The 26,549-nt window shown below is 43.4% G+C and overlaps 1 protein-coding gene across 2 annotated transcripts in view; it reads right to left on the bottom strand.

Moving 5' to 3' along the window:
* mthfd1l (methylenetetrahydrofolate dehydrogenase (NADP+ dependent) 1 like) overlaps positions 1-26,139 on the bottom strand; it is a 76,338-nt gene extending 50,199 nt beyond the window's left edge. The window contains exons 1-17 of one of the 2 annotated variants that reach the window (XM_084149551.1): positions 25,744-26,139; positions 23,918-24,002; positions 23,668-23,718; positions 23,481-23,534; positions 22,298-22,422; positions 21,522-21,622; positions 20,892-21,028; positions 20,406-20,517; positions 16,603-16,768; positions 16,150-16,323; positions 13,076-13,212; positions 12,775-12,821; positions 11,970-12,077; positions 11,451-11,525; positions 9,787-9,889; positions 5,084-5,160; positions 1,264-1,404 (exon numbers count right to left, since the gene is read on the bottom strand). In XM_084149551.1, coding sequence (XP_084005677.1) covers positions 1,264-1,404; positions 5,084-5,160; positions 9,787-9,889; positions 11,451-11,525; positions 11,970-12,077; positions 12,775-12,821; positions 13,076-13,212; positions 16,150-16,323; positions 16,603-16,768; positions 20,406-20,517; positions 20,892-21,028; positions 21,522-21,622; positions 22,298-22,422; positions 23,481-23,534; positions 23,668-23,718; positions 23,918-24,002; positions 25,744-25,988 — 1,938 coding nt within the window. In that variant the 5' untranslated portion in view covers positions 25,989-26,139. The remainder of the gene's footprint in view (positions 1-1,263; positions 1,405-5,083; positions 5,161-9,786; positions 9,890-11,450; positions 11,526-11,969; positions 12,078-12,774; positions 12,822-13,075; positions 13,213-16,149; positions 16,324-16,602; positions 16,769-20,405; positions 20,518-20,891; positions 21,029-21,521; positions 21,623-22,297; positions 22,423-23,480; positions 23,535-23,667; positions 23,719-23,917; positions 24,003-25,743) is intronic. The other variant, XM_084149552.1, reaches the window with a different exon arrangement.
* Positions 26,140-26,549: the final 410 nt, after the last annotated feature.

The raw sequence follows: 26,549 nt of genomic DNA, 5'->3' as shown, positions 1-26,549 counted from the left end.
CTTAATATTAGGAAAGTTGAGAAATAAATATAGTAGGCCTAGCCTATAGAAAGCTGCTGGGATCCTCCTCTTTTTAATAGAGGCCATCAAAACTGTTTTCTCACGCAATTGCATAGCCTACAGAAATGTTGCGCAACATGAACTCATGGGCTCTCATGAAGTGTTTCATTAGATTTTCGATTACATTTGCATTGATGTCAGAGTGATTAGAGGGACAAGAGAGTGCTGAGTACCAGGCAGTTAGCAAGTTTGGTAGGCTACTAATGACCATCAGCAGCATCAGAGCTTGGAGAAGCCTAATTACCGTGACTAAATGGTCACGTGGAATTTGACTGCCGTCATGACTCATGACCGCCGGCGGGCGGTTAAATGGTCACCGTAAAACAGCCCTGTTCCTACCTCGAGAATAGTTTTTATTTAATGGAGGGTCTAGCACATTTTTCCTATTTGTCTGCCTCTTTCCACATACACTATATCTACAAGAGTATCTAACTAACTAGCTAGCCAGCCCATAGAGAGAGCATTGCGGATTTTGCAGTCGACTTGAGCTGCAAACAATTTTCCATGTTGCTACCAACCTTATTATAATGCCAAAATGAAACATTTGTCTCATGACATCTGTGATAATGTTCATGTGATGACTGAGTTTATGTAACACAGACTGAGACAAACACAGAGCCAAAGCTCCACTTGACAAGATAATCAGGAAGGCCAAGAGAGACAAAGAGAGCTTAGTGAAGCGGTCTTGACATATGACAGCCTTCGCAATGGTTTTATAGGCTGATGCTAAAGTATGCTACGGCCATTAAAGGAATTTATGACCGATGTCTTTAAGTGGAACAATACTACAACTGATTAGCCCTAACTGACACCGTTTAGCTCTCATCACATGCACATATTACCTCAATTACCTCAACTAACCTGTGCCCCCGCACATTGACTCTGTACCGGTACCCCCTGTATATAGCCTTCGCTACTGTTATTTTACTGCTGCTCTTTAATTATTTTTGATTGATCCATTTTTTACTTAACACTTATTGTTCTTAAAACTGCATTGTTGGTTAAGGGCTTGTAAGTAAGCATTTCACTGTAAGGTCTCCACCTGTTGTATTCGGCGCATGTGACAAATACGATTTGACTTGATCACACACGCACAGACGCTTGCAACGGCAGGATTGTGGGTTCGATTCTTGGGGCCAACCTTATGTAAAATGTATGAACGCATGATTTTGGATAATGGTATTTATTATATGATTATATTACCAGGTCCTCTGCTGTGACGGGCTGTCCACTGCGGCTGCTGCCCACCACCATACGTCCCAGTCTGGTCTTCATGTCCCGCAGTCCGTCAGTCAGGGCCAGGATAGCCATGATCTCACTGGCCACCGCTATGTCAAACTGGGTCTACACAGGAGGAGAGAAACATATTGTCTGTAAATACACACACTATCAAAATCTCAAATGGCCACTGCTTTGTCAAACTGGGTCTCCACAAGAGATAGACGAGGGTCGTTCCACCTCAAAAAGCACAAGGAAGAGGATTGACACCCACCCTCTCAGATTGTTCTCAAATCGTTTCTGTAGTTAGTAACATATGAATAGCATTCCTGATATTTATTTTTAATTTATTTTTCTCTGAGAAATTAAGCTAATTGATTGCACCCAAATTGGCCATTTTAATTTATAGTATTCAGATAATATTCAATAAATATAGTACCCAACATCCAATTTGGACCAAACTTCTTCCTACCAATGAGTAAGACATGAGGAATCCCAAAAAAATTCTAAAGCTATCCACGGACCCCCCACGCCAATCCCACACCAACAACCAGTATACAGTATCAGTTCTCTACGTTTGACTAGTAGTTTGAAGCTGTGGCTTGGAGTATTGCTTCTCCATACTATGTAATGTATTCCCTGTGGACAGGCTTGAATTGTGAGGATGACCACACAATTTATTTTCATCCGGAGCCAAATATATTGGTTTTCTACCCAAAGGTGCAAAGGAAATTTTGTGATCCATTTAAACATAAGAGATCTGCAAAATGGTTAAAAGAGTGTGGTAGTATAACAGGAACAGCGGCATCTAGTGGCCAAAACCGGAAATTGCACACTACTTTATGGTAAATAATGCAAGCGACTTCAATTACTAATTTTTCTGAACGGGGAAAAAAAACATCACCAGATTCACAGGGAATACATTACATATTACGTGGAAGCAACACACCAAGCTGTAGCTGTATAGTTTCAAGTTTTAATGTCATGTGCACAAGTACAGTGAAATGCCTTTGTTGCTAGCTCTAAACCCAACAATGCACTGATCAATATACTGGTTGTTGGGGTGGGATTGGCATGGGGTGTGGGGGGGTCCGTGGGTGGCTTTTGAATTATTTATTTTTTTTAAATTTGGGGGGGGGGGGGGGGGGGGGGGATTCCTCATGTCTTACTAATTGGTAGGAAGAAGTTTGGTCCAAATCGGATATTGGGTACTACATTTATTGAATATTATCTGAATCCTATAAATTAAAATGGCCAATTTGAGAGCAATCACTTAGCTTAATTTCTCAGAGATAAAATTCAATTTCAACAAAATACTGTTTCTAACTACAGAAAATGTCAGAACAATCTGAGATGGTGGGTGTCATGGCTTGCTAAAATGACATGGAACAACTCAAAAACACACAATCCACATCTTGAGGTCAAATAAGTAAAACTGAATCGAGAGAGAGGGGGGAATGATGCAGATAGAGTATATAAACACACACACACACACACAACAGAGAACACTTGAGAGAGAACAGTGGGGAGCTGAGGGAGGGAGTGGAGGGATAACACACACACACACACACCCCTCATGTACAACACTATACAACTGGCAGGTAGACTGACGTTAACTACTAACACGAGTCTGATTCCATCCCAGTTGATAAGAGTCCAAGCAAGACCGCTTTTCTACAGGGAATTAGGCAATATACATTTTTGTAAACACACGTGCAGAGAGAGCGATGTTTCATGGATGTGGCCTAGTTTTCCAAAAGCCTTATTGAGTCAGAGTGATAGGGAAACAATGGAAGGAAGGGCTGTTGTTTATCTGTGTGTGTGTGTGTGTGTCAAGGTTATTAGAGTAAACGAATGACATTTTTTTTTAGTAAACTTAAAATAATTAACAAACCCGTTTGAAAAACTTTAAATATACTGAAACTATTATCTTTGATTCCAAAACTAACTCAAATAAAATAAAAAGCATCATGAATTATATTCAGTTTTAGCCTTTTTATAGAATTTTGGTCAAAAATCTAATGGGGTTTTACAGCTTTTTTTCAAGCTTCTGAATCTGGCGGGTCACATTGAGATTGACTTAATGATGTAAAGACTCAGTGAGATAACGTTGCGACGAGCAGCACCGCAGATTGAGATGAGTGAGTTTTTGCTCTCACACAGTCACACAGAGTATCTGCGCATGTGCACAGGTGCGCTTTACGCTGCTACAACATGGTAGCTACGGGACCAAAACTACTACTACGGATTACTTCATGCATCTACGACATCTCGCTGAGTCTACCTCAGCCTATGGTATTCAAGCTTTCACCAGGGATTCCATTTATTTAGCACGAATTTCTGGCAACCCCACCCCAAATTTAACTACACAATTTTGGCGACCCCGCTGCAATTCCCCACTAGGGGTCACGACCCCGACGTTGAATACCCCTGCCTTATGCATTACTGCCCCACAGTGGCAAGGAGTGATCCCAAAAAACCCAAACTATACAACACATAAATGGCACCTAGCCTCCCACGCATAGGCTACTTTCTGTCCCTAACACTAAAACGAAATAATATAAAAATGAAATAGTAAATCAGATCTGAAAACTTAACTAAAACTAAACTGAATTTAAAATAGAAATCTTATAACTAATAAAAACAAATATAAAAACACAAAACTATAATAACCTTGTGTGTGTGTGTGTGAGAAAGAAAGAGAACCAGAAGAACCATACCAACACAATGTATCATTAACCATACTGCAAAACACCAGTCTCAACGTCAACAGTGAAGAGGCGACTCCGGGATGCTAGGCAGAGTTGCAAAGAAAAAGCCATATCTCAGACTGGCCAATAAAAATTAAAGATTAAGATAGGCAGTCTGAGATATGGCTTTTTCTTTGCAACTCTGCCTAGAAGGTCAGCATCCCGGAGTCTCTTCACTGTTGACGTTGAGACTGGTGTTTTGTGGGTACTGTTTAATGAAGCTGCCAGTTGAGGACCTGTGAAGCGTCTGTTTCTCAAACTAGACATTCTAATGTCTTTGTCCTCTTGCTCAGTTGTGCACCGGGGCCTCCCACTCCTCTTTCTATTCTGGTTAGAGCCAGTTTGAGCTGTTCTGTGAAGTGAGTAGTACACAGCGTTGTACCAGCTCTTCAGTTTCTTGGCAATTTCTCGCATGGAAGCCTTAATTTCTCAGAACAAGAATAGACTGACGAGTTTCAGAAGAAAGTTATTTGTTTCTGGCCATTTTGAGCCTTTAATCAAACCCACAATTGCTGATGCTCCAGATCCTCAACTAGTCTCAAGAAGGCCAGTTTCATTGCTTCTTTAATCAGCAAAACAGTTTTCAGCTGTGCTAACATAATTGCAAAAGGGTTTTCTAATGATCAATTAGCCTTTTAAAATGATAAACTTGGATTAGCAAACACAACATGCCATTGGAACACAGGACTGATTGTTGCTGATAATGGGCCTCTGTACGCCTATGTAGATATTCCATTAAAAATCAGCCGTCTCCAGCTACAATAGCCATTTACAACATTAACAAGGTCTACACTGTATTTCTGATCAATTTGATGCTATTTTAACGGACAAAAAATTGCCTTTCTTTCGAAATCAAGGACATTTCTAAGTGATCACAAACTTTTGAACGGTAGTGTATGTATTTACTTTAAGCGACTGAGATTCTACTTGAATGAAAAGCGCTATATAAAATAAATATATTATTAATCTTATTATTAAGTGAGTTATCACTCAGGTCATACACATAATCACATGGATATACTGTACGTGCCATTTTAAAGATATACTGTACATACCTCTCGCACATGTCCTTTCTCAGTGCTGGCCTGTCCTACAGTTATCTTCCTCAGGAAACGATCATTGGTATCAACCACTGCAAGACAGAAAAAATCCCCATAAATACAGTATCCTAATACATACATTACACTTAAGATTGCAAAAATCCAGGAACAATCCGGGAACATTCCCAAAAAGACTCCTGGAATCAGGATGGAATAGGCACGAAATACGTGAATCTTCCCACCAGGATTCCTGGAAAACCCGGGAAAGTTACAGGATTTTTGAAAACCTAATCACAAAAAAATAAAAACAATTCTAAAATACTGAGCCCCTTCAAAACGTCATAATGATTCAGTGACATGTGGAAAACATCTGATAGAGGCCAGTTTAACGGTCATTCATAAACATGGACCAGGGAGAGCCTTTAAAACCTATGTGACCCCCTGGTACACAGTATTGAGTCATGTCCTTTACAACCCAACCCTGGCCTGGTCTGTAAAATCCATTTGGACAGTAAACAGTATTAAAACACATGTATGATGGGCCTGTAACTGACACACACACCACCTAAAGAGACCTCTGAATGACCAGCGCGAGCCAAGATAAAAAACAAATTTTGCCGACTGGAAATCTGGACATAACTACGTGCTCACAGACATAATTAAGACACACAGGTTAAAAATGTAATCCAAGGTCATTGAAATAGTATAAACTGATAAAGGTAGGGCTATTCAATTCACTAAACTTATTTGAACTTATGAACTAGGAAACATATGCTTGAGTGATTACATTTTAATTAAATAATGGAACATTAGAACTTGGAAGTGCCAATAGATAAGGTTAAGGGGGAGTTCCTTAGGTCTCACTCAACAGTTTGTCTAAACGCCTAATAATGGAGGTTTAGCATTGGTTATTCTGTGGTTAGCTATCCACCAAGACCACAGGAAATCACAAGAGTCCAACATCGTTCTGTGCTTTAATTAAATAAAAACAGACGTGCACAAGCCATAGGCTGGCAGAAATACAGATGTGTGCACAGACACACACGCATATGTACTAACACTGTTTTTAATCTTCTGAGGCCCACGCTTCAATGTGCCCCTTTGAGCCTGTGGAGTAAATACCCCATCAGGCATAACAGAGGGGTGATCTCCACATGTGTAGCTCCCACTGTAAAGCATGGAGGAGGTGGTGTTATGGTGCGGAGGTGCTTTGCTGGTGAAACTATGTGATTTATTTAGAATTCAAGGCAAACTTAACCAGCATGGCTACCACAGCATTCTACAGCTATACACCATCCCATCTGGTTTGGGCTTAGTGGGACTATCATTTGTTTTTCATTTACATTACATTTTACATTTACGTCATTTAGCAGACGCTCTTATCCAGAGCGACTTACAGTTAGTGAATACACAATTTTTTTTTTATACTGGCCCCCCGTGGGAATCGAACCCACAACCCTGGCGTTGCAAACACCATGCTCTATCAACTGAGCTACATCCCTGCCGGCCATTCCCTCCCCTACCCTGGACGACGCTGGGCCAATTGTGCGCCGCCCATGAGTCTCCCGGTCGCGGCCGGCTGCGACAGAGCCTGGATTCGAACCAGGATCTCTAGTGGCACAGTTAGCACTGCGATGCAGTGCCTTAGACCACTGCGCCACTCAGGAGTTGTTCAACAGGTGAATGACCCTACACACCTCCAGGCTGTGTAAGGGCTATTTTACCAAGAAGAAGAGCGATGGAGTGCTGCATCAGATGACCTGGCCTCCACAATCACCTGACCTCAACCCAATTGAGATGGTTTGGGATGAGTCGGACCGCAGAGTGAAGGAAAAGCAGCCAACTAGTGCTCAGCATATGTGGGCACTCCTTCAAGACTGTTGGAAAAGCATTCCAGGTGAAGCTGGTTGAGAGAATGCCAAGAGTGTGCAAAGCTGTCATCAAGGCAAAGGGTGGCTATTTGAAGAACCTCAAATATAAAATATATTTTGATTTGTTTAACACTTTTTTGGTTACTACATGATTCCATATGTGTTATTTGATAGTTTTGATGTCTTCACTATTATTCTACAATGTAGAAAATATTAAAAATAAAGAAAACCCTTGAATGACAAGGAAATTATCAGTCTATAATTTCAATGGTAGGTTTATTTGAACAGTGAGAGACAGAATAACAACAAAAAATCCAGAAAAACGCATGTCAAAAATGTTATCAATTGATTTGCATTTTAATGAGGGAAATAAGTATTTGACCCCTCTGCAAAACATGACTTAGTACTTGGTGGCAAAACCCTTGTTGGCAATCACATAGGTCAGAGGTTTCTTGTATTTGGCGACCAGGTTTGCACACATCTCAGGAGGGATTTTGTCCCACTCCCTTTGCAGATCTTCTCCAAGTCATTACGGTTTCGAGGCTGACGTTTGGCAACTCGAACCTTCAGCTCCCTCTACAGATTTTCTATGGGATTAAGGTCTGGAGACTGGCTAGGCCACTCCAGGACCTTAATGTGCTTCTTCTTGAGCCACTCCTTTGTTGCCTTGACCGTGTGTTTTGGGTCATTGTCATGCTGGAATACCCATCCACGACCCATTTTCAATACCCTGGCTGAGGGAAGGCGGTTCTCACCCAAGATTTGACGGTACATGGCCACGTCCATCGTCCCTTTGATGCGGTGAAGTTGTCCTGTCCCCTTAGCAGAAAAACACCCCCAAAGCATAATGTTTCCACCTCCATGTTTGACGGTGGGGATGGTGTTCTTGGGGTCATAGGCAGCATTCCTCCTCCTCCAAACACGGCGAGTTGAGTTGATGCCAAAGAGCTCCATTTTGGTCTCATCTGACCACAACACTTTCACCCAGTTCTCCTCTGAATCATTCAGATGTTCATTGGCAAACTTCAGACGGGCATGTATACAGTGAGGAGAACAATTATTTGATACACTGCCGATTTTGCAGGTTTTCCTACTTACAAAGCATGTAGAGGTCTGTAATTTTTATCATAGGTACACTTCAACTGTGAGAGACGGAATCTAAAACAAAAATCCAGAAAAACACATTGTATGATTTTTAAGTAATTAATTTGCATTTTATTGCAGACCTATACATGCTTTGTAAGTAGGAAAACCTGCAAAATCGGCAGTGTGTCAAATACTTGTTCTCCCCACTGTATGTGCTTTCTTGAGCAGGTGGACCTTGCGGGGGCTGCAGGATTCCAGTCCTTCACGGCGTAGTGTGTTACCAATTGTTTTCTTGGTGACTATGGTCCCAGCTGCCTTGAGATCATTGACAAGATCCTCCCGTGTAGTTCTGGACTGATCCCTCACCGTTCTCATGATCATTGCAACTCCACGAGGTGAGATCTTGCATGGAGCCCCAGGCCGAGGGAGATTGACAGTTATTTTGTGTTTCTTCCATTTGCGAATAATCGCACCAACTGTTGTCACCTTCTCACCAAGCTGCTTGGCGATGGTCTTGTAGCCCATTCCAGCCTTGTGTGGGTCAACAATCTTGTCCCTGACATCCTTGGAGAGCACTTTGGTCTTGGCCATGGTGGAGAGTTTGGAATCTGATTGATTGATTGCTTCTGTGGACAGGTGTCTTTTATACAGGTAACAAGCTGAGATTAGGAGCACTCCCTTTAAGAGTGTGCTCCTAATCTCAGCTCGTTACCTGTATAAAAGACACCTGGGAGCCAGAAATCTATACTTATTTCCCTCATTAAATTGCAAATCAATTTATAACATTTTTGACATGCGTTTTTCTGTTTTTTTTTTGTTGTCATTCTGTCTCTCACTGTTCAAATAAACCTACCATTAAATTATAGACTGATCATTTCTTTGTCAGTGGGCAAACGTACAAAATCAGCAGGGGATCAAATACTTTTTTCCCTCACTGTATAACATTCTTCCTCACCTCAAGTTCAACTGTCGGAGTCAGTTTTAGTGCCGGTGCGCACTGCCTTCATATCATAGGCCTGCAGTATAATAAGCTAATAGCCACACCACACCTTCACAAAAGTTTCTAAACTTTATTAGGGTAATATCAAAAGTAAGTCAAGCCATTGTTTATAGGGAAAATACGAGAAGGATATTATATTGCGGCAAACACAACATTACAGTCAAAACTTAATTTGGCCAAAGAAAATGGCTAAAAATAATGAAACAAAACACTTGTGAACTTGTTAAAACCTCCACAAATGTTTTGAACAGGCTATAACGCAGCAATTACCAACTAAGGCTAGTGCCTACCGTACCCAACAAATGACAGCAATAGGCTAATGATACTTTCATGACAGGAATCATGAGGATAATGTACTTTACTGTTTGACCAAATCATGGTTTTAGCCACCCAAAAAATGTGATGTTTTTAGTGAGGTGAATGAATGTGAGCCAGCAACGATGCGACCCAAAAATTTTTTTACTCGCACAGCCAAGTCAACGGGTCACAAAAGGCGACTAAATGGTCGCAGTCTGGAGCCCTGCCTTGTAGGCTTTTCACTATAGGCATACTCTCCAACTTTCATTTTAGGCCAAGGCTCCTTTCGCGCTTTCTCTCTCTCCTCAGCAGCACAATTGGCCATCTACAATTACCAGCTAACGGAAACCCTGCTCCACCCCTCAAATCAACACATTAACCAATCATGTGGGGGGCCTCCCTGATACAGCCAATGATAAACTGGAATATGGGAGGAGGGAATAACTGATTGGACAGGGTCCTACCTCTCTGCCAGGTGACCTTGGCGGGGTCGAGGTCGAGACGGACAAAGGAGCTGACCTCCTGGGGCGTGAGAGCACTGGGGTCAATCTCACTGATGCCCAAACGCTAGAGCAGGAGAGAGAGAGAGGGAGATGATCATGTCAACAACAGCTTATGAATCATGCAGTGGTCAAGCCAGCAGCATACCACCCTGCATCCCACTGCTGGCTTGCCTCTGAATCTAAGCAGGGTTGGTCCTGGTTGGTCCCTGGATAGGAGACCAGATGCTGCTGGAAGTGGAGTTTGAGGGCCAGTAGGAGGCACTCTTTCCTCTGGACAAACATAATAATATCCCAGGGTAGTGATTGGGGACATTGCCATGTGTAGGGCACCGTCATTAAACGGGTGTCCTGACTCTCTGTTGTCACTAAAGATCCCATGGCACTTATCGTAAGAGTAGGGGTGTTAACCCCGGTGTCCTGGCTAAATTCCCAATCTGGCCCTCATACCATCATGGCCACCTAATCATTCCCAGCTTCCAATTGGCTCATTCATCCCCCCTCCTCTCCCCTGTAACTATTCCCAAGGTCGTTGCTGAGAATGTGATCTCAGTCAACTTACCTGCTAAAATAAAAAAAGACTGCTCAAGGAGGTCCAAGAGACTCCTAGGATTTCCCTGTGATGTCTATTTTCCGATCTCAGATGTCTTTAATAATAGGATAGGGCTGATGTCTACCACCTGTCATCTAACTCATATCCTAGATTTCCCTGTGATGTTTATCATATCACCTATCCCAACTACAGGTAACTACCAAAATATTGGAAACCCTTGAGTAAATGAGGGATACAAAGTATATTGAAAGCAGGTGCTTCCACACAGGTGTGGTTCCTGAGTTAATTAAGCAATTAACATCCCATCATGCTTAGGGTCATGTATAAAAATTCCCAGTTGCCCATTATTTTGGCTACCATGGTTAGAAGAAGAGATCTCAGTGACTTTGAAAGAGGGGTCTCAAAGGAGCATAGTGGGTTTAAAGGGTGTGCGTGTCTCAGTCACCAGATCTCAAACCAATTGAACACTTTTTCCACCACCATCAACAAAATACCAAATAATGGAATTTCTTGCGGAAGATAGGCTGATCTTTTATTTAAGTCTGGTCCTAGATTCCCTTCATTAGACAATTCTTAAGAGACTCCTCCAGTACTTTTCCCTCAGTTCTTCCACTCTTTCGCTCTCCCTCCCTCTTCCACTCCCACTCCATATCTTCAAACTGATTCATATTTCACATCCTCCTGAACTTCTCAACTCTTCCTCAAGTTGTGCATTTGTGTCTCAGACTGTAGGCTGTGTGCTGGTTCGCGGAGGACCCCACGCCTCCATCACCCCCTCCTATCTGTTTGTTTGTTATGGCTTAACACTAAGCCGCTCTGCTATCAACACTCCCATAAAAGTCCTATGGTAAACCATAGAGTCCTATAATACTCTAGCTGTAATCTAAACAGATGAGCGTGTGGTGATGTTGAGGGGATAGGGCTGCAGAGTGAGAGGTCCTATGACGGGATGTTGGACTACCAGTATATCAGCTCACTGAGGCAACCTAGTGGAGGTCTTGGGGACATAACTGGGCGAGGTAACTGAACAATAGCCAGTACATAAGACGTTAGGCAGTGAATTGGGTGGACTTACACGCAGCCTTGCGATCTGTATGGGAGAGAAGCGCCTGACTCCGTTCACTGAGGGGACCAGTCTGCTGTACAGAGCCTGGAGAGAGATGTAACAGTCAGAGAATATATCAAGTGGTGATGTCATAATTCATACATAATCTGGAAGTTAAAAATGGGTCCTGTGACATCATTGTGACCTCACTAGTGTTCCGGTCGGTAGCTAGCTACCACTCACTTGGCTGCTAGCACCGTAATGAAAAGGGGCATACAATATCACATTTTTCTAAGTAGTGAAAACGCTCGGGAACAGGCGATGTTGAAAAGTAACCTTTAGACATGTACTTTTCTTAAATTTAGTTTTATTATAGTAGACAAGAAAATTGAGTTAGTTGCAACGTTCTATCTAATACCGACTGGGAATATACTGGAATGATTTACATTGTGATGTCAATATCATTTTTAGAACCACTCTGCATTCTGATGTCATAATAGCTCTCCATTGTGATGCCAGAATCACTCTGCATTGTGACATCACAGTCACCTTGTCTGTTTGGGTGGCCTCGTGCAGTATCCGGGCATCAATGGCAGCGGCCACAAGGTTATTGGCTGCAGTGATGGCATGAATATCACCTGTCAAATGGAGGTTGAACTGACAGAGAAAAAAAAGACAGAGAGAGAGCAAGCAAGTGAAAATCAGATTCAAAACCGAAATCGTTCAGAGATAAAATAACAGACTCCACTAAAAACATAAGGAATAAGTCAAAACTAAATTTACTGAATTTCATTGACCAGAGTATAGTTTCATAGAAAACCAAGAGGGAGAGTTATACATCATTTCAATCAGGCTATATGTTGTGTCTCATACTGTGACTATGAACTCATGTTGCCCTGTAGTTGACTGGACCCCCACCTCTGTGACTACACTACGACACACATAGATCACAACACAGACAGTGCCCTTACAGTCCAACAGACTCCATCATGTAGTTTAAAGATCCATTTAACAGCCACTGGAGTATTGAGGAGAGAAAGCGAGAGAAGAGGGGGGAGTTCAAAGGTGCTGGTGTTTGTGTTGAAGGCAGGGAGGCTAGGAGGCTGAAGCGCCTTGTCTGAAGTGTCTGTCTCTATGCCCTTGAAGTCTGCCTCCCTCCCTCCCTCCCTCGTTCCCTCCAGCTCTCACCCTCCCTTCTTCACGCACGCTTTAGTCACAGAGAATGTTATGCTACAGCGCCAGGGTGTGTATGTGAGTGTGCACGTGTTGGTGTGTGTGTATAGTTAAACGTTGGCGTGTGTGTAGCCCCTTTGAAGCCGTGGGTCCAGCTGAGAGCTGCCTGTGTGTGTCTTACCTCCTCCATTGGGATGACCTGGGCATATCCCCCTCCCGCGGCGCCCCCTAGGGGAACACACAGGCAACACACACAGTGAGAGCGAGACAACAGGCCAGAGGGAGACAGGAGTACTGCTGAGCTGTGGACTTTTAGTAAACTACCCCATCTCCAACCCCTTACAATCTGAACAAAGATGTTAGCAATTAGCTTCACACAGACAACATTCCCTTCCCATTCCCCTCATAAGGAGCAGATGGCTATATTAGCATAGATATGCTTTCTCTAAGGTAGATAGGAGTATAGATCTTCCCTCTCTGACCTTTGACCCCGAAGGTGGGCCCCTGAGAGGGCTGTCTGAGGCAGGCGAAGGAGTTAAGCTTGAGGTGGGCTGAGAGAGCCTGGACCAGGCCAATGACCACCGTGCTCTTACCCTCCCCTAGGGGGGTGGGAGTGATACTGGTGTGGGAGAGAAAATAGATAACATTAAGACAAACGTACACACACTAATAGAGATGTATTTGTGCTGAGTATAGTTATATAATGAGGGAGTGCATTGGTCTCATCTAATGTGTAGGTTACTGGTCCACTCGTGCTATAGTCTAATCAGCAGCATCTGATCTCACAGCCCTAACCACATTTAGCCTGTATCCATGGCAACCCGATTCATTAGTCCAATTGGACTAATTCATGTGACCAATTGGTGTCTCGCTGGACATTACAGAGCTGAATAAACCAAATATAAAGTGAGAACCCTGTGAGACCTATTAAAAAGTGCTTTAAAATGCAATCCGTCTTTTAACCCAATGTTGCTCAGTTTGTTGTAAGAGGTAGGAAAAGAGGAAAGCTAAAGAGGCACTTTCTCTCTCCCTATCTGGTGGACACGCTCTCTTTTTCTGACAACAATTGATTGAGGCCCCTCGCCTCCAGGGGCCCGCAGGGAACAAAGACGGCCTCTTAAGGAGAGGGAGGGTGTGTGTATGTGTGTTTTAGACGGAGGGAAGTAAGAGCCAGATAGTGAATCAGTGTGTGTGTGTATACAGTGCCTTCAGAAAGTATTCCTACCCCTTGACTTATTCCACATTGTTGTGTTACAGCCTGAATTCAGAATGGATTAAATTGACTTTTTTCCTCTCTCACCCATCTACACACAATAACCCATTTTGACAAAGTGAAAACATGTTAGTAGAAATGTTTGCAAATTCATTGAAAATGAAATACCTTACTTACATAAGTATTCACACCCCGAGTCAATACAAGTTAGAATCAACTTTGGCAGCAATTATAGCTGTGTCTTTCTGGGTAAGTCTCTAAGAGCTTTGCAAGCCTGGATTGTAGAATATTTGCACATTCTTTTTTAAATTCTTCAAGTTAGTTGTTGATCATTACATTAGGGGCGGCAGGTAGCTTAGTGGTTAAGAGCGTTGTGCCAGTAACCGAAAGGTCGCTGGTTCTAATCCCCGAGCAGACTAGGTGAAAAATCTGGCGATGTGCCCTTGAGCAAGGCACTTAACCCTAATTGCTCCTGTAAGTCGCTCTGGATAAGAGCGTCTGCTAAATGACTAAAATGTAAATGTACTAGACAGCCATTTTCAAGTCTTGCCATAGATTTTCAAGCCAATTTAAGTCAACACTGTAACTAGGCCACTCAGGAACATTCAATGTCATCTTGGTGAGCAACTCCAGTGTATATTTGGCCTTGTGTTTTAGGTTATTGTCCTGCTGAAAGGTGCATTTTTCTCCCAGTGTCTGGTGGAAAGCAGACTGAACCAGGTATTCCACTAGGATTTTGCGTGTACTTACCTATATTTCGTTTATTTGTATCTTAAAACATAAAAAAAATAATTAAACTCTGTAGTTCTTGCCGATGACAAGCATATCCATAACATCATGCAGCCCCCACCCTGCTTGAATACATGAAGAGTGGTACTCAGTGATGTGTTGGATTTGCCCCCAAAAAAGAAAGCTTTGTATTCAGGCCATAAAGGTAATTTCTTAGCCACATTTCTTGCAGTTTTACTTTAGTGCCTTATTGGAAATAGGATGCATGTTTTGGCATATTTTTATTCTGTACAGGCTTCCTTCTTTTCTCACTGTCAATTAGGTTAGTATTGTGAAGTAACTACAATGTGGTTGATCCATCCTCAGTTTTCTCCTATCACAGCCATTAAACTTTAACTGTTTTAAAGTCACCATAGGCCTCATGGTGAAATCCCTGAGTGGTTTCCTTCCTCTCCGGCAACTGAGTTAGGAAAGACGCCTGTATCTTAGTAGTGACTGGGTGTATTGATACACCATCCAAAGTGTAATTAATAACTTCACCATGCTCAAAGGGATATTCAATGTCTGCTTTCGAAAGAAATAATACCCATCTACCAATAGGTGCCCTTCTTTGCGAGGCATTGGAAAACCTCCCTGGTCTTTGTGGTTGAATCTGTGTTGAAATTCACTGCTCATCTGAGGGACCTTAAAGATAATTGTATGTGTGGGGTACAGAGGTAGTCTTTCAGAAATCATGTTAAACACGGTTATTGCACACAGAGTGAGTCCTTGGAACTTATTATGTGACTTAAGCACATATGTACACCTAAACTTATTTAGGCTTGCCATAACAAATGGGTTTCATATTTATTGACTCAAGACATTTCAGCTTTTCATTTTTAATTAATTTGTAAACATTCCTCTAAACATATTTCCACTTTGACATTAAGGGGTATTGTGTGTAGGCCAGTGACACAAAACCTAAATGTTATCAATTTTAAATTCAGGCTGCAACACAACAAAACGTGGAAAAAGTCAAGGGGTGTGAATACTTTCTGAATGTACTGTATGTGTTTATGTGACAGAGTGTGTGGGAGAGTGTGTGTGTATGCTTGTGGTAGTGGGTTGGAGACAAAAAGAGTGTTTAGCTCATTTGAATCTGTGTGTGTGTGCTGCTGCCAGGGGGTTGGGCGAATGGCGGCAGTGCATTCCCCAGACAGACACATGAAAGGAGGCAGTGGGGCCTGATATGTCAGCGCAACAACGTTCACACACCCTTCAAAGAGGGGTGGGCCCCAACCGCCAGGGGCCCTGACAGATATGAGACAAGGCTCCACGGTCTCCTGACCCCTATCCATCTCCAAGGAAGAAAAAAAAATGTATATTTCTCTCCGTTTCGCCATCTAAAAGAAAAAACCTATTGGCAGCTCACTCTCTCTCGTAGAATTTGACAAGAGGAAACCCAAACACAACCTAGTTCCCAGGCATTCGTAGTAAAACTAATAGTGAACACATTTCTGTGAGCAGTGTAGCGAGAATAGAGAGATGGAATCGGGGGGGTTGAAACACAAATGTGCAAAGGGGTGAAATTCTAATTAGAATAAATTCCTTGCCCAGACGGACGGACAGACTCACCCAGCCACCAACACATATTTCCCATCAGGCTGTTCTCTGAGGCGATCCAGGAGTGAGAGGCGGACCTTAGCCTTGGTCCTGCCATAGGCCTCAGTCTCTTCCTTCAGCAGGCCTATCTCTTGAGCCAGCTGGTCCACAGGCTTAGGGGCCTGGGCACGGGAGATCTCTATGTCACTGTGGACAGATGGGTGGACAAGTTACCACAGACCTTATAATAAAATATTATCTAAACATCACTTACAATACTGAGAGAAGTCCTTTTGTGAGATCTCATACACTTGAGACTCAGAGAGTGCATGATCTGAGGTTTGTCAAGGCAAGAAGAGATGTTGCCTCTCTCAGCATCATTCAAAGGTTGCCCAAATGGGAGCTTTGTGTTTTGTATAGAGGGATGTGGTTAGTTCCTGGCTTGACCCAGGTAGCCCAGCAACAAGGGTACTTCCTGATTCTTACCTGGGTACAGGTGACAGGGGCTGCAGCTTGAGGCTGCGGAGCGTCCAGGGTCTGTACTGTTGCTCCTGGGCCCAGCGACTGCTGCTTCGCACCACGTTCTGCATCCGGAAGGCTGCTGTGAGGGGTCCCACTCCAGACAATGAAGACATCTCCACTCCCTGATCTTCTGAGACAGACATCCAATGTTATTACAACTCAATTATAACAGTTGTATACTGAATATCTATCTACAGCGCATTCGGAAAGTATTCAGACCCCTTCCCCTTTTTGTTACGTTACAGCCTTATTTTAAAATGGATTCAATTATTTTTTCCCTCATCAATCTACCCACAATACCCCGGGCTCCCGAGTGGCGCAGCGGACTAAGGCACTGCATCTCAGTGCTAGAGGCGTCACTACAGACCTTGGTTAGATTCCAGGCTGTATCACAATCCGGCCGTGATTGGGAGTCCCATTGGGCGGCGCACAATTGGCCCACCATTGTCCGGGTTTGGCCGTCATTGTAAATAAGAATTTGTTCTTAACTGACTTGCCTAGTTAAATAAAAGGCAAAATAAAAAAATAATAAAGAATACAAATAATGACAATGCGAAAACAGGCTTCTAGAAATTTCTCCAAATGTATAAAAAAAAATTACAAAACAGAAATAACTTATTTACATAAGTATTCAGAGACTTGCTATGAGATAACTTGACTGGAGTCCACCTGTGGTAAATTCAATTGATTGGACATGATTTGGAAAGGCACACACCTGTCTATATAAAGGTCCCATAGTTGACAGTGCATGTCAGAGCAAAAACCAAGCCATGAGGTTGAAGGAATTGTCCGTAGAGCTCCGAGACAGGATTGTGTCGAGGCACAGATCTGGGGAAAGGTACCAAAACATTTCTGCAGCCTTGAAGATCCCCAAGAACACAGTGGCCTCCATCACTTTTAAATGGAAGACGTTTGGAACCACCAAGACTCTTCCTAGAGCTGGCCGTCCGGCCAAACTGAGCAATCAGGGGAGAAAGGCCTTGGTCAGGGAGGTGACCAAGAACCCGATGGTCACTCTGAAAGCGCTCCAGAGTTCCTCTGTGGAGATGGGAAAACCTTCCAGAAGGACAACCATCTCTGCAGCGCTCCACCAATCAGACCTTTATGGTACAGTGGCCAGACGGAAACCACTACTAAGTAAAAGGCACATGACAGCCCGCTTGGAGTTTGCCACAAGGCACCTAAAGGATTCTCAGACCATGAGAAACAAGATTCTCTGCTCTGATGAAACCAAGATTGAACTCTTCGGCCTGAATGCCAAGCGTCACGTCTGGAGGAAACCTGGCACCATCCCCACGGTGAAGCATGGTGGTGGCAGCATTATGCTGTGGGGATGTTTTTCAGCGGCGGTGACTGGGAGACTAGTCAGGATCGAGGGAAAGATGAACGGAGCAAAGTACAGAGAGATCCTTGATGAAAACGCTCAGGACCTCAGACTGGGGTGAAGGTTCACCTTCCATCATGACAATGATCCTAAGAACACAGCCAAGACAACGCAGGAGTGGCTTCGGGACAAGATGTCCTTGAATGGCCCAGCCAGAGCCCGGACTTGAACCCGATCTAACATCTCTGGAGAGACTTGAAAATAGCTGTACAGCGACGCTCCCCATCCAACCTGACAGAGCTTGAGAAGATCTGCAGAGGAGAATGGGAGAAACTCCCCAAATACAGGTGTGCCAAGCTTGTAGCGTCATACCCAAGAAGACTCGAGGCTGTAATCGCTGCCAAAGGTGCTTCAACAAAGTACTGAGTAAAGGGTCTGAATACTTATGTAAATGTAATATTTCCTGGGGGTTTTTTTTATACATTTGGGGGGAAATCTAAAAACCTGTTTTTGCTTTGTCATTACGGGGTATCGTGTGTAGATTGATGAGAAGAAAAAAATATATATACACAATGAGGGAAAAAAGTATTTGATCCCCTGCTGATTTTGTACGTTTGCCCACTGACAAAGAAATGATCAGTCTATCATTTTAATGGTAGGTTTATTTGAACAGTGAGAGACAGAATAACAACAAAAAAATCCAGAAAAACGCATGTCAAAAATGTTATAAATTGATTTGCATTTTAATGAGGGAAATAAGTATTTGACCCCCAATCAATCAGAAAGATTTCTGGCTCCCAGGTGTCTTTTATACAGATAACGAGCTGAGATTAGGAGCACACTCTTAAATGGAGTGCTCCTAATCTCAGCTTGTTACCTGTATAAAAGACACCTGTCCACAGAAGCAATCAATCAGATTCCAAACTCTCCACCATGGCCAAGACCAAAGAGCTCACCAAGGATGTCAGGGACAAGATTGTAGACCTACACAAGGCTGGAATGGGCTACAAGACCATCGCCAAGCAGCTTGGTGAGAAGGTGACAACAGTTGGTGCGATTATTCGCAAATGGAAGAAACACAAAAGAACTGTCAATCTCCCTCGGCCTGGGGCTCCATGCAAGATCTGACCTTGTGGAGTTGCAATGATCATGAGAACGGTGAGGGATCAGTCCAGAACTACACAGGAGGATCTTGTCAATGATCTCAAGGCAGCTGGGACCATAGTCACCAAGAAAACAATTGGTAACACACTACGCCGTGAAGGACTGGAATCCTGCAGCCCCCGCAAGGTCCACCTGCTCAAGAAAGCACATACAGTGGGGAGAACAAGTATTTGACACACTGCCGATTTTGCAGGTTTTCCTACTTACAAAGCATGTATAGGTCTGCAATAAAATGCAATTGGTAACACACTACGCCGTGAAGGACTGAAATCCTGCAGCGCCCGCAAGGTCCCCCTGCTCAAGAAAGCACATATACAGGGCCGTCTGAAGTTTGCCAATGAACATCTGAATGATTCAGAGGAGAACTGGGTGAAAGTGTTGTGTTCAGATGAGACCAAAATCGAGCTCTTTGGCATCAACTCAACTCACCGTGTTTGGAGGAGGAGGAATGCTGCCTATGACCTCAAGAACCCCATCCCCACTGTCAAACATGGAGGTGGAAACATTATGCTTTGGGGGTGTTTTTCTGCTAACGGGACAGGACAACTTCACCGCATCAAAGGGACGATGGACTGGGCCATGTACCGTCAAATCTTGGGTGAGAACCTCCTTCCCTCAGCCAGGGCATTGAAAATGGGTCGTGGATGGGTATTCCAACATTACAATGACCCAAAACACACGGCCAAGGCAACAAAGGAGTTGCTCAAGAAGAAGCACATTAAGGTCCTGGAGTGGCCTAGCCAGTCTCCAGACCTTAATCACATAGAAAATCTGTGGAGGGAGCTGAAGGTTCGAGTTGCCAAACATCAGCCTCGAAACCTTAATGACTTGGAGAAGATCTGCAAAGAGGAGTGGGACAAAATCCCTCCTGAGATGTGTGCAAACCTGGTGGCCAACTACAAGAAACGTCTGACCTCTGTGATTGCCAACAAGGGTTTTGCCACCAAGTACTAAGTCATGTTTTGCAGAGGGGTCAAATACTTATTTCCCTCATTAAAATGTAAATCAATTGACAACATTTTTGACATGCGTTTTTCTGGATTTTATTGTTGTTATTCTGTCTCACACAAATAAACCTACCATTAAAATTAATATGGCTGTAACGTAACAAAATGTGAAAAAAGTCAAGGGGTCTGAATACTTTCCGAATGCACTGTATAATACAACATCTATCCAGCAGTGAATTAATTAATTAAAAGCATAGTATATTGTGACCAAGCAGTTCTGTAATGTCCCTATGATGACAATGTTCCACCCGATTGACACCGGTCAGTCCTACCTGTCATAAGAGCAGAGCCACAGTGGATGACTGCAGCCCCAGGTCTCAGCCATGTGGGAGGGACATCCGTATGCGCCGCACCCAACAGGATCACAGCGTCCACCTGCATCACCTGGGGAAGGAGAGAGAGAGAGAAGAAGAGATGGAGAGGAGGAGAGAATGAGAAAGAGGGGACAGAGACAAAAATTAAGGAAGTGAGCAAACGTGTGAGAGTAAACTAGTTTACATGTTCAAATTACATCCTTCAGTAGTTCAGGTACAGGGTAATAGATGCAGATGGGTTTGACTTTAATCTCTGCAGGTCTTCGAAGCTCTCTGTCAGTCTAATCATGGCATGACAGCAATCAAACACCTCACGTGTCAGGGTATTGCCTCAATTAGAGCTACACTGCCACCGAGTGGTCAAAACACAAAGTGTCTATTGAAACACATTTTGTAAGTGTACCTTGTAAACGTGAATGTGTGCGTGCGTCTCTGTGTACATACCAGTTTCTGTAGACCCTCAGAGCTCCTCTGGCTGTTGAGGACCACCATACCTCTTCTCTGCATAAGGCATTGCAGGGCCACCCCGAGGGGTCCTTCACCCCCCACCACCAACACTGTCCTCCCCGCCATAGGGGTGTCTACGGAAACAGGACAACATGGTATAAGATAAATACAGTATGTTTTTATTCAACATTACAATCTACATTTCTCATATTCCTAGAATAGTCCCTCCTGGAGTTCCATAATAGTGTGAGTATTCAGTAGTCCAGTGTTTTTTTATGGTGATATAGTTTGGTGTCCTCGTTTTCATTGGATTGTATCCATATGCGGATATAATATTATTCCCAAAGCTAAGCTAATAGCAAAGCTATTTCAACTGGGTAGTAATCCAATCCATACATTACAATTTGAACACAAAAAATATTTGAGATTTGCATCACATATAGTACGTACATGCTAGGCTTAGCAGTGATGAATTAATCTAGCTGCATGACTTAAGTTACACAGAGTGGTCTCCATTGCTGGTATACTCAGAATGACTCCAATCCAGTTTAAGTAGTAGTGTGACACACAGGTCACTATGGCCCATATTTACCTCACCTTTAACCATTAACCCTGACCCCTGCTCACCATGTCTGGCCAGCAGCTCCATGACAGCATTGGCCAGTGGGGGGGTGAAGCCCTGGCTCATGTCTCCTCGCACCAGCCTCCCCACGTTCAGGTCTGACACACTAAAGTACAGTAGAGTCAGGACACACACAGACATAAATTAGGGTACAGCACAAGTAGTAGCCATTGCTAATGTAGCGTTGGCAGTAGGCTGGCTAGGTGGTTTTATAACAGTCCTCATATGGTGCGTTATGACTGAGTAACTAAGGCTACAGTATAGATCAAATGTGTTTTATGTACAATTATAATCCATGGCACAGCATTTGTGTGATGGTGTTAGTAGTAGTAACTGTATAATCCAACAAAGGCTATGTACCTAACAATGCTCAATGGCCCAACAGTGATTTAAGATGAAAAATGTTGTCCATCTTTCTAAGGCAACTGCTGTAGTCCTATAATAGAGAATGTTTCTCTGTCATTTCCTGTCTTTGGGTCATGTTTTAGTTGCTCTACAATAGCCCACAGTACTGTCTCTCTGACGTGCTGTTAATGTCCTGCAGCACATTCTGATTTGGACCAAATTCAAGGCAGCATGGCAGCAAATGCATTTAAACTCCACAGGGCAAGAGGCACACAAACTCAGGACAGAAAGGGATAGGCTTCAACATATTAATTAATGGTAAAGCTCTGATACCTGTGTAGTAATGCTGTAATTACACTAATTAAAACATTGTATGAACATGTTGTTATATATAGTACGCTGAGCTGTGTTTGTAATGAAGGAATGAATGCATTACCCGTCCACGTCCTTCTCTGGTTTGAGTGTGTTGAGAACCCGGCTGGTGAGTGAGGCAGGGGGTAGGTGGAGGTACACACCATGCACCTTGGGATCCTCATTCAGCTTCAACACCTCCTCTATAATCTACACAAAGAAAGAGGGAGGGTGTCGGTGAGCGGGATAAGGAGAAAGAGAGTGGGGTGGAATTGGGAGGGAGAAATGACTTGAGTTAAATAATAAAGGTAAACTAGCAAGAATGTGGCCGTTGATGTCTAAAAGTGTGCACTCTTGATGTGAGAGGTCAACCACTCAGGCAACAGATAGTGGCCTCAGCTGCCCCTGGAAAGTGAGTGGGTTGGTAGAGGTAAAGAAACATGGAGGGAGAGAGAAGGAGAAAACACATGCACTGAGGACAGAGTGAAAGTAGAGCAGCAGACACCTCAGAAGGCTCCTGAGGCCGTGGCCATATATTTACATTTTAGTCATTTAGCAGACGCTCTTATCCAGAGCGACTTACAGTTAGTGCATACATGTATTTTTTCATACTGCCCCCCCGTGGGAATCGAACCCACAATCCTGGCGTTGCAAACGCCATGTTCTACCAACTGAGCTACATCCCTGCCGGCCATTCCCTCCCCTCCCCTGGATGACGCTGGGCCAATTGTGCGCCGCCCCATGGGTCTCCCGGTCGCGGCCGGCTACGACAGAGCCTGGATTCGAACCAGGATCTCTAGTGGCACAGCTAGCACTGCGCCACTCCATTCCCCTAATACACACAGGACCAGGATCATCACCCTACTTTGGAAAAAGGTGATTCCCAGGTCCACAGCTGAGAAGGAAGGAACCTCCTTAAGGTACTGTGTTAAAAGAAATTCGACAATTTTCCACAACAACTCTATCTAGTATTCGGGGGAGATCCATTACATTATGTCCAATACATATTGATAATTGAGAGAGACTGTGTGGCTTGACTCATTAGAGAGGCAATGGAAGAACAAGATATGCAGATGCATTCACCTGATACACACAAACAGACACACTCACACAGACAAACAAACAGTAAAGTGAAATGTCAGGCAGGATTTGACTTGCAGGGAAGGGTGGGAAGAAGGCAACAGCCAATGACTTGGTGTCCAATCACAGTGAGTGTTGTTGGATTGTGGTGGGAATTTGTGTAGTAGGTATTGGCTTGTTTGACTCACCTCATCTTCAGTGCATTCTCTGGGCAAGCAGATCTGAGTCATGTTCAGGCCAATCTATGGAAAGAGGGATTCTGGGAAATTAACAGTGGGAAAACACCAACAGATAACTTTACTTCTACAGAGAGAGTAGCGTAATAGTAAAACATTTTTAAAGATAAAGAGATGTAGACAGAATGACTTAATGTACCTTTCCAGCCATCTTCTTGTTGATTTCCAGTAAACTGTCATCCTCATCTGCCTTTGAGACAAGAATACAAAGCAGTGAGCAACACAGACACACACCAAAAGGTTCAATAAAACAAAATCACAGGAGACCCTAGAATAACCCATCAATACCCAGCCCACCCCAACTGACAAGCACATTGACAGCACAGAATAGAGGCAGAAGTAATTTAAGGCCACAGTGAGCTGCAGATGGTAGGCTAATGCCTGTTTACCTGTATGATAGCCAGCATAGGTTTGAGTGCAGGGTGGCCCCTCTGCAAAGCCACCATCTCCTCTTTGGTCCTTCGAACATTCTCCCTGCAAGAGAAGCCAGAGTCAGAAAAACCCACTCATCCACACTGAAGACCACATATTTTCACATTTAGCCCTATGGGCAAGCTATGGAGAAAGCAGCCGAAAACAAAAGAGAATCCTTGGCATGACAAAGCTCTACCATTATTACATTTACATTACATTTTAGTCATTTAGCAGACGCTCTTATCCAGAGCGACTTACAGGAGCAATTAGGGTTAAGTGCCTTGCTCAAGGGCACATTTACGTCATTTAGCAGACGCTCTTATCCAGAGCGACTCACCAATTGGTGCGTTCACCCTATAGCCAGTGGGATAATCACTTTACAAATTTTTTTTTGGGGGGGGGGGAGAAGGATTACTTTATCCTATCCCAGGTATTCCTTAAAGAGGTGGGGTTTCAAATGTCTCCGGAAGGTGGTGAGTTACTCCGCTGTCCTGGCGTCGTGAGGGGTGGCGTCGTGATTGGATTGTAGTCAGATATCATGTTTACAAGGACAGGAGGTGTACATCTAGATTGTTCTAGAATGTATTGGTGGCTACAGTGACAGTTTGATCAATCAAATAAAGGGATTGAACAACAAAAGAAAAACAACATATGCAAATATTTTGTGAAATGATACTTGTGATCATATTATTAGTAAAAAATTAACTACACTTTTCCTGACAGTGTGTGTGGGGACTTTGTGATCTGTGGCAAGTAGCCTACTACTGTAGGTGGAGTCAAAGCCAGCAATGGGGAATGGAGAATGTACACTGACCTCCTTGTACAACACCTCCTTTGGCCGCCATTCCTTCCAGTTCTCTGCTGCCAATGACTGGAACGAATTGCAAAAATCTCTGAAGCTGGAGACTCTTTATCTCCCTCACTAACTTTAAGCATCAGTTGTCAGAGCACCTTACCGATCACTGCACCTGTACACAGCCCATCTGAAATTAGCCCACCCAACTACCTCATCCCTATATTGTTATTTATTTTGCTCTTTTGCACCCCAGTATCTCTATTTGCACATAATCTCTTGCACATCTAGCATTCCAGTGTTAATACTATTGTAATTATTTTGCACTATAGCCTATTTATTGCCTTACCTCCATAACTTGCTACATTTGCACACACTGTATATATATTTTCTGTTGTATTTTTGACTTTATGTTTTTTTTTTACCCCATATGTAACTCTGTGTTGTTTTTATCGCACTGCTTTGCTTTATCTTGGCCAGGTCGCAGTTGTAAATGAGAACTTGTTCTCAACTGGCTTACCTGGTTAAATAAAGTTGAAATAAAAAATATAAATATAAAAAATATGGCAACCATCATGTAAACAATGAATTGTGGAACATTTGTTTGTAGCCTTTACCGGAAACGTTGTAATTTATCAGTTACAATATGCTGCAATTCCACGTGTGTGAAACAGTGGAAAGTTACATCAGCTGGGTGGTGGTTGTTAGTTAACAACTCCTTAAAAGATGCCGATCACACGTGGGAAGTTACGTTGGCTACAAGCCTAATCAGGAAGACGAGCTACTGTAGCAACTTTAATTAATTAAACTGGCTACATCCCATGAAATACAACATTACAAGTAGCGTGGATGTTCGCTGTATTCATCGAATAAGATGCTAGCTGGCACAACTAGCTAACGCGTTAGCTGGCTACATTCAGAAATAAGTGAGTTGGCCATTCGTTCATGTTACGAATGGTAAAAATAATTTACGACTGAAATATATTGAAAAGCATTGTTTAACGTTACCTGATAGTATTTTCGTATCCCGGTCCATCCGTTTTCTTTGGTTGCTTTCCGAACGTGAGCGCTGCTTCCGCGGAGGTTGGGCCGCTTATGGAACTAGCAGCCCGGAAAAGCAACTGGCTGTTGCTGGAATGACCCAGCCGTAGAGATCTCTTCGCCAAACCGAACACCTTGACTCCCGTACGAGGTTGGTGTACGGATGGGATCGGTACATTGCGGCAGGCATTGCGAAGTGTAGAAAGCCTCATTATGATTCTGATGAAATAGCGGGTTGTTGATGTTAACTGCCGACTGGAGAGCGACGCGGAACCCGTGAGATGAGAGAAACCGGTAGAGTTTGAGACACTACGCAAGCAGCGTGTTGGTAAAGAGAGGAACAGCGGGGACGCGAGCAGGCGCGCGCCCACGTGCCACTCAACAATAAAACCTAAGCCTGGCGGGGAATGGAAGGAACCATTCGAATCAATCAGTGTTTGTTATTTATCCTAACTAACCGATGCATTGATTGAACTGCTAATAGATAATAACACATTCACCCAAAATGTAGGCTAGACTTTGCTGCGCTATAGGCCTATATCAAAATGTGAAAATTGGGATGGGATGTAGTAAGATTGCCTCAGCAAGTAGGAAGCTTGAAAGCAAAGGAACAGATCGGCAGCAACTGTGTTTATTTTACAAAAGGATGTCGAGTTCCATACAGTGCCAAAAGACACATAAACTCGATGGGAAAAAACATTCAGCTACAATTCTAATTGTTTTTAGGCTAAACCCATGGCTTGGGTCCTTAAATGTGACATGCATGCTACAAG

Source organism: Coregonus lavaretus, assembly GCF_964263955.1.
Source record: "Coregonus lavaretus genome assembly, chromosome: 31".
Taxonomy (NCBI): domain Eukaryota; kingdom Metazoa; phylum Chordata; class Actinopteri; order Salmoniformes; family Salmonidae; genus Coregonus; species Coregonus lavaretus.
Note: the sequence above shows the minus strand (reverse complement) of the source record. Positions and strands in the feature narration are given on the sequence as shown.